This window comes from Silurus aristotelis (genome assembly GCF_946808225.1).
Source record: "Silurus aristotelis genome assembly, chromosome: 19".
Lineage (NCBI taxonomy): Eukaryota > Metazoa > Chordata > Actinopteri > Siluriformes > Siluridae > Silurus > Silurus aristotelis.
Genome location: NC_139592.1, coordinates 21581687 through 21589186, shown reverse-complemented (window position 1 = coordinate 21589186; position 7500 = coordinate 21581687). Strand labels below are relative to the sequence as shown.

Here is a 7500-nt window from a genome sequence, read left to right as displayed (position 1 = left end):
GTTAGTGTTTAACAACTGAACGTCGTCACTGTGGAGAGATTTGTAAGGTGTGTGTGTGTAGTACTCGTTGGGCTCGTTCGTGGGGGGTCCAGTAATTTAAATGTGAAATAAGAAGGAAAGCCACATCCCACAAACAGATAGATAGTTAGATAAAGAGAGAGAGAGAGAGAGAGAGAGAGAGAGAGAGAGAGAGAGAGAGAGAGAGAGAGAGAGAGAGAGAGAGAGAGAGAGAGAGAGAAAGAGAGGAGGGAGGAATTATAAGAGAACTTCTGTCCTGCCCCAGCTGTCAAAACATCCCCACACACTCTTCTCTGCACGCTCGAATACAAGACCCACACTTCTCCCTACACTCCACACACTCTGACAGGATTTTAAAGACATTTTTCATTCAGAAGAGTTCGAAGTTCCCACAACATCATTTTCCCACGGTGAGAGAAATATATTTTGTATTCTTTTCCATGTACCGTGATGATGCTGGTTTGAAGTTTAATAGTTTGTTTTTCTTAGTTTTCACTAAAGTTATATTTTCGCAGCAAAATGGGTAAAAAGCTCCGAAACATTTACATGAAGTTCATAGATTTTTTTGTTCCTTTTTTTATTATCTTTTTTTAATCAACATGGACTTTACTATATGATGTTAAACCTGATGATCTTTGCTCATTTGAATAAGAGGAAGGAGGCTGAAGTTTAGTTAGGAAATAATCATTAATCAATAATCATCTCAAATATTCAAAAAAATAAACATTTTGTTTTGTTTTCCTAACTAAACAATAATTCTAGAATTATTTTAAACATTTATACATGTATACTTGTATAGATCATGTCCAATGCTACAATATAATAGTAATATCATGATCATGATATATATTTTTCTTTAATTAGTAGCTGTTACTCATAGGTAAGTATACTCATAAGTATCTGATTGGACATATACAATTGAATCTAAGCATTTTTGGTGCTTTGTGAACAATTATGGACTTTAAAACTATATACAATATAATATAATATAATTCAGCTCATTTCCTCTTCACATTTCCTCACTATATCTTTTTCCCACATCTCTTTTATTTCCTTCTCTCACTAATTGGTCCAAAATGGTCAAAAAAATAATTACTGAACGTAATTAGATCTAAAATTCATTTATTATGAATTCAATTCTTAAAAAAAAAATAAAAAAAATAAATGTGTGCTATTAGTAATGACATTCTGACATCCTGACTTTCTCTTTCCCCCTCTAGTCAAATTTCCGAAGAAAAAAGAAAAACAAAAAAATTCCAAACGACCCCTCTGGCCTTGCATTAAAGCGTGCGGTCCAACGATGCCCTGGGTCACGGTGCTAATCACAACCATATCCTGTGTGCTGATGAGACACGGCTACTGCCAATCAAACTCCTCCGAGGACTTCCTGCTCTCTAGTGACCCGGTTGCCATCCTGCTTCCTGGCCTTCATGCCACCTTATCACCTTTGACCCCGATTGAGGGTGCAAGCCCCGAACGTAAACCTGCCACTGTTGTCCCCCCCTCGCCACCAAACAGTTCGGTGTTCGCTCGGCCTCTTCCTTCACCGCCCGCATGCTCTCGCAGGACATCCATGAAAGTCGTGTTTAAGTACGTGAACACGGCGCTGTCTTGCGTGATCTTTGTGGTGGGTGTAGTTGGCAATGCCACCCTGCTAAGGATCATATTTCTGCACAAGAACATGAGAAATGGCCCCAACGCCCTGATCGCCAGCTTGGCACTGGGAGACCTCATCTACATCGCCATCGACATCCCTATCAACATTTATAAGGTAACTGTCCAGGATTTGTTACTTTAAATGACTGGGCCTTCAATTATTTTTTGTTTATATCCACTCAACCACTTTAGCACCAGGCTGTAGTTATTCACATTATGGAGCAGATTCTTTGTGTTGACGTCTGCTGTTGATTGCAGAGGTTAAAATACTGTTAGAACCAGAATTCATGCACCATGCAGAGAATCCTGGAATTTCTACTGTACATCTGGGATTTTTTCCAGTAGGGTTTTTTTCCCAGTTTGTCTTTGGGCTGGAAAAAAATTTGACGGATTAAATAAGTTCAGCTATTAGCATTGAATCCTAGGTAACTCCTGAATTCTGGGCTTCAGGGTTCCTTGCAAGAAAATAAGTGTAATTGTAGCAATGTTCATTGGATTTTCCTCAAGGAATACTTAAACTGTGGATTTAATTAATTGTACTTTTAACACTGGACATTGTTAATTACAGCAATAATTAATATTTATGTCTCCCTTACTAAATATATATTTTTGCCAAACAAATCCAACATTTACGATACTACTCCATCACTAGCCCTTCTACCCTTTTACTCCCAATATTCCCAAGGTATTAACATTCTTACTCCACTGCTACTTCCCCATCATTCCCAATATTATCCCAGTACTTCCACTACTATCCAATTTTAACCACTTCTATCTCATTAATTACAATACAATCTCCGAATATTACTCCACTAATGCAGTAATATACCATACGATCTGTATTGACCCGCTAGACCTCCAGATACAACGGAGGCAACTTAGATATGTCGGTCACTGTCTACGCAAACCAAAGTTCGAGCTGATCAACAAGTACGTTCTCTATCAACCATTTGAAAGACACGGGCGAAGAAAGCGTGGTAAACCAAAGCTTCTCTACCCACAGTACATAGGCAAATTGATCAACAGTGAGATACCACTAACAGTTGACGAAATGAGAACAGCAGCAAGAAACAGAACAGAATGGAAGAAGATTGTTGACGCCTGCAAACCACAAATATTTGCAGCCGACTGATGATGATGATGATGATGATATTACTCCAGTTGTCAGCAAGAACTAAATCACTTTATCCATCATACATTTTTCGAGAACTGAAATAAGGCCCTAGTTGCCAGTAGTGAATCACATTTAATCAGAGAGTCTGGTGTATCATGACTCAATGAAGATTCGGTAGGTAATTATATAGTCTGTCTGACACCTGAAGCAGCTGGAAGACTTCGATCATGACACAAAGACCTTCAGGACAATGAAAGTGATGTTATATCTCCAGTTTAGTGGATTTTTTATTTCTAATTTCCACAGTACAACCAATCCAGTAGCGTTTATGTATGTTTATTGGAGTAAAGTAATAGGATTCTGATGGAAGCATTTAAAATGGATTCTGCTAATAGGAGAAGTCTGCCAGTTTAGCACAAATACTCAAACACACACACACACACACACACACACACACACACACACACACACACACACACTCCTCAGAGACTCTCTACAATGCAGTCACCCAAATTTCAAAGGTGTTCCAGTATATTACATCATTATCTACCACTGCCTGGGCTTTTTCACCATCACTCACAAGTACTGATAGTGTGTGTGTGTGTGTGTGTGTGTGTGTGTGTGTGTGTGTGTGTGTGTGTGTGTGTGTGTGTGTGTGTGTGTGTGTGTGTGTGTGTGTGTTTGTATGTGTGCGTCAAGCTGTCTCGGCGCTAGGTCACTCTGACATGCTTATTTTGGATCTTCTATCGATGTATCACTCAACACACACGCTACAGAACAGGAAGTTCTTCTTAAATGCTGCCCTTTAATGGTATCTGTCCAGAATTTGTTCATTTGCCTTCACAGTACACGAAGACAACCTGTGTTGCACTTGGAATGCTATGCGCCTGTCATAGAAACAAAAGACAACATCTTAAAACGTGTGCTTTTTCTGGGTTTCATGCAGTTGCTGGCAATGAAGTGGCCATTTAATGACACGATGTTCGGACTCTTCCTGTGTAAACTCTTTCCCTTCCTGCAAAAGGCTTCGGTTGGGATAACGGTGCTCAACCTGTGTGCTCTGAGTGTGGACAGGTAGGACATTCATGTGTAGGACATGTGTAAGCATACAAACTGGTGATGTGTGAATATAGATAATAATGCAGGGTTTTTTTATCCGGGGCGTTCGGTGCGTTCAGGTATCGTGCCGTGGCCTCTTGGAGCCGTGTACAAGGCGTAGGAATCCCAGCTTCAACCGCTGTAGAGATCATGTGTATCTGGGTTTTGTCCATTCTTCTGGCTGTTCCTGAAGCTGTGGGGTTCAACATGGTCAGCTTTGACCTCAACAACGTGACTGTACATACCTGTATGCTCAGGCCAGAATCACAGTTTATGACTGTAAGTATTTAACATGCTAAACCCTCTTACTAAAACCTAAACACTATTGTAACATTATGGTTGGTTTCAATGTCTGGGGAAAAATACCCACAAATATTTAAGAGAAAAAAGAGAAAACACTGTGGTTAGGTGGAAGGCTGACGTTTTAAGCTAATCATATGATGACTTGTGTATATGCAAATCATTTTGGTAGCATTTACCTGTTGAAGTGATGTTAAAAATTTTATGTGAACATCAACATTTACCTCAGATGTGTTGTAGTATATTAAAATCGGTATGTGTGTGTGTGTTTGTGTGTAGTTTTACAGAGATGCAAAGGACTGGTGGTTGTTTGGGTTTTACTTCTGCGTGCCGTTAGCGTGCACAGCCGTCTTCTACACTCTAATGACCTGCGAGATGCTTAACTACAGGAAAGGAAGTCTGAGAATCGCACTCAGCGAACATCTGAAGCAGGTAAGTCATTTGGACTTCAATCTGCAAATCTAAATGTTGAAATCCTGCATTTTAGATACAAACTACTGGGATATTATATAAACAAATGTTTCAGGACACCTAAGCATAAGATTCAGATGTGAACATCTGAAGATGTTCCTCTAGATTTTGGTGTTATTGTGGAAAGTTGTGCTCATTAAGGCAGTTAGTAAAGTCAGGTACTGATGTAGGTGAGGTGAGGAGTGGAGTTCAGTCAGCGTTCACATTCATCCCAAAGTGTTTTCAGTGTGGTTGAGGTCAGAGGTCTATAGCAGGCCACATTAAAAATTTTCCACTCCAACCCATTTAAAGCATATGTTCATGGAGCTGGCTTTGTACACATAAACATAGTCATGCTGGAACAGGTTTGGGTCTCCTAGTTGAAGTAAACGGAAAATTAAAGATGTCTTAGTTTAGTTGAAGTTTAAGTGTTTAAATGAGAATATTTTTTCACTGAATGAGACCTGTTTGGCTTTGATCAAAAATTCAATCACCTTTCCAATGCTAAATATATACAGTGAATTAACGATATTATGTATGTGTGATTGTCTGCAGCGACGCGAGGTAGCAAAGGCCGTATTCTCTCTGGTTCTAATCTTCGCCCTGTGCTGGTTTCCTCTTCACCTAAGTCGAATTCTAAAGAAAATGGCCTACTTTCAGCATGATGCTCAACGCTGTGATCTTCTCAAGTAAGAAACATAAGCATGTAGTAAAATCAGGTTCATTATTTTTGAAAATTGTGACATTTCTGAGATTTGTGGTCAGTTTTCTGTAATTCGGAGATTAGCAGAAACCAGCAAAGGTTTTGTAATTGAGTCTTTATTTATTTATTAGTATTTAATTCTTCCCAATATCTCTGAGATAAATAATATTCCCAGTGTGTGTATATATATATATATATATATATATATATATATATATATATATATATATATATATATATGAGTTTACCTCATTAATAGTGTGTACAATCATTTTACACGTTTACATTCATGAAAGTAACTGTGAAATGCAGAAAACACTCTGACATTAAAGCTAATCGTGTGCTAGCTATTGTTTTTCTAGCATTTACCTGTTTAGTCTCTGTACAGACAATTTATATGTACAGGGATTGTAGAGACAAAACAAATCTACGTTGAAGATTAACATTTTCCTTACATTTCTATTGCTTCCACTCTTACTGTAGCTTTACATTATTTTGAACGACTGATCACCTTCAGTATGTGCTAGCTAGCAAAAGTGCTGATGTATATATGTTTTTGGTGGCTCCCCTATACAACACTGTGCCAATATTGGCTATGGAGCATTTTTATAGCAACCTCATAAATGTGTGTTCAAAGCTGATCTAAAATGTGGCTTGAATTGCTCACAATTGGTCTAAGGACTTAATGACATTAGGCCAAAGGTGGATTTGAGGATGATAAATTTTTTGTTTGCAACAATGTTTTTTTGATTCCACCCTCATAATTTGTATTATAGAAATAATTGTATTGACTGTGTATGTGTTTGCTAGTTTCTTGCTGGTGCTTGATTACTTCGGCATCAACCTGGCGACGATAAACTCCTGCATCAACCCTATCATACTCTACCTTGTCAGCAAGAAGTTCAAAAACTGCTTCAAGGTACAACTTTTTACCGCTTCATTCACTCATTCGCTTCCCCCACTCCATACGTCTATCATTTCTATTTCTTATCTGCCATTTTCTCTTTCATAACTAGCATACCAAGGGTTTTGTTTGTTTCTGTGATTAATAACGTCACGTATTCGAGTCTGGCGCTGTGTGTTATATATGTTAAATGATTAGGGATTGGTGGACTTCCTGTATTTTGTTAACTTACATTGCTTTCAATTCTTCCTCAGTCATGCCTGTGTTGTTGGTGTAACTCGGGTTCTCTGCTGAGCAGCATGGGAACCAGCATACAGTACAAAAACCCTGATCTGCAGAACGGCCTTACAGACCGCACAGCGTTGCGCAAGGACAGTTACAACTGAGGATGCATGTTTCAGAAAGACCCATAACACACTGAGACGATGGACATTTTGGAAAAGTAGCCGTTGTCTCAAAATGCTCCAAAAAAAAAAAAAAAAAAAGAGAGACTTTTTTCCCACTTTGCATTCTCAAATACAAACCGCACGTCTTGATGTCATGTTGATAGTATTATTGCTTTATTTTATTCTATTGTATTCTATTGTATTATTATTGTTGTTCTTATATGATATTTATTCAGGGTAAATTGTAAGCCAACAACTCCATCACATGCTTAATGTGGACGTTCTTTTGAGCAAGATTACCAGGTTGAAAACACTTTTTTAAGCCATGTTACATAATTAGACACATATCTGATGCCTATTCATATAATCAGATAGATTTGATTAGTGTGTTGCTTTTTTTTTTCCCCCACATGATTTTTTCCACTTTCTCATCATGGTAATAAAAACTGCTGCCAACAACATCAAAGCCCATAACTTTTAAGATGAGGCTTATGCTTCTGCTTGGCTCATTTTATTGCCTCTGAATTGAGTCGAGTTTCCCTGAAGATCATTGCGAGAGAGCGAGCATCACATTGTAAAACTCTTTCCCTAGTACTTAATATGATCTTTACTTTTTTATTGAGAAAAACCACATCACAATGGCTCGTACATACGATGTGCTGTTTTTCATGATGCATCTGGCTGCGTTCACCTCGTACTTGCGAATGAAATACGACAAAATCGTTCGTCTAAAGAATTTCATATAGTTAACCTTTTCCTCCCATCATGCCTAACTGTTATTAGTAACACACACCATTTCTGCATTTGTACTTCTGCCTGTTATTAATTTATCTATTCGTTTTGAACAGATCACAATCAAATAAAGTGCTAT

The 7500-nt window shown here is 38.2% G+C and overlaps 1 protein-coding gene across 1 annotated transcript in view; it reads left to right on the top strand.

The window, feature by feature from the left end:
- The first annotated feature begins 269 nt into the window (after positions 1 to 269).
- Positions 270 to 7500, top strand: part of ednrab (endothelin receptor type Ab) — a 7239-nt gene continuing 8 nt past the window's right edge. Inside the window, exons 1-8 of the mRNA XM_083521325.1 lie at positions 270 to 428; positions 1239 to 1789; positions 3735 to 3862; positions 3967 to 4165; positions 4466 to 4618; positions 5192 to 5325; positions 6150 to 6258; positions 6498 to 7500. The exon at positions 6498 to 7500 is cut by the window's right edge and continues 8 nt beyond it. Of these exons, the coding sequence (XP_083377451.1) occupies positions 1319 to 1789; positions 3735 to 3862; positions 3967 to 4165; positions 4466 to 4618; positions 5192 to 5325; positions 6150 to 6258; positions 6498 to 6629 (1326 nt within the window). The 5' untranslated portion in view covers positions 270 to 428; positions 1239 to 1318 and the 3' untranslated portion in view covers positions 6630 to 7500. The remainder of the gene's footprint in view (positions 429 to 1238; positions 1790 to 3734; positions 3863 to 3966; positions 4166 to 4465; positions 4619 to 5191; positions 5326 to 6149; positions 6259 to 6497) is intronic.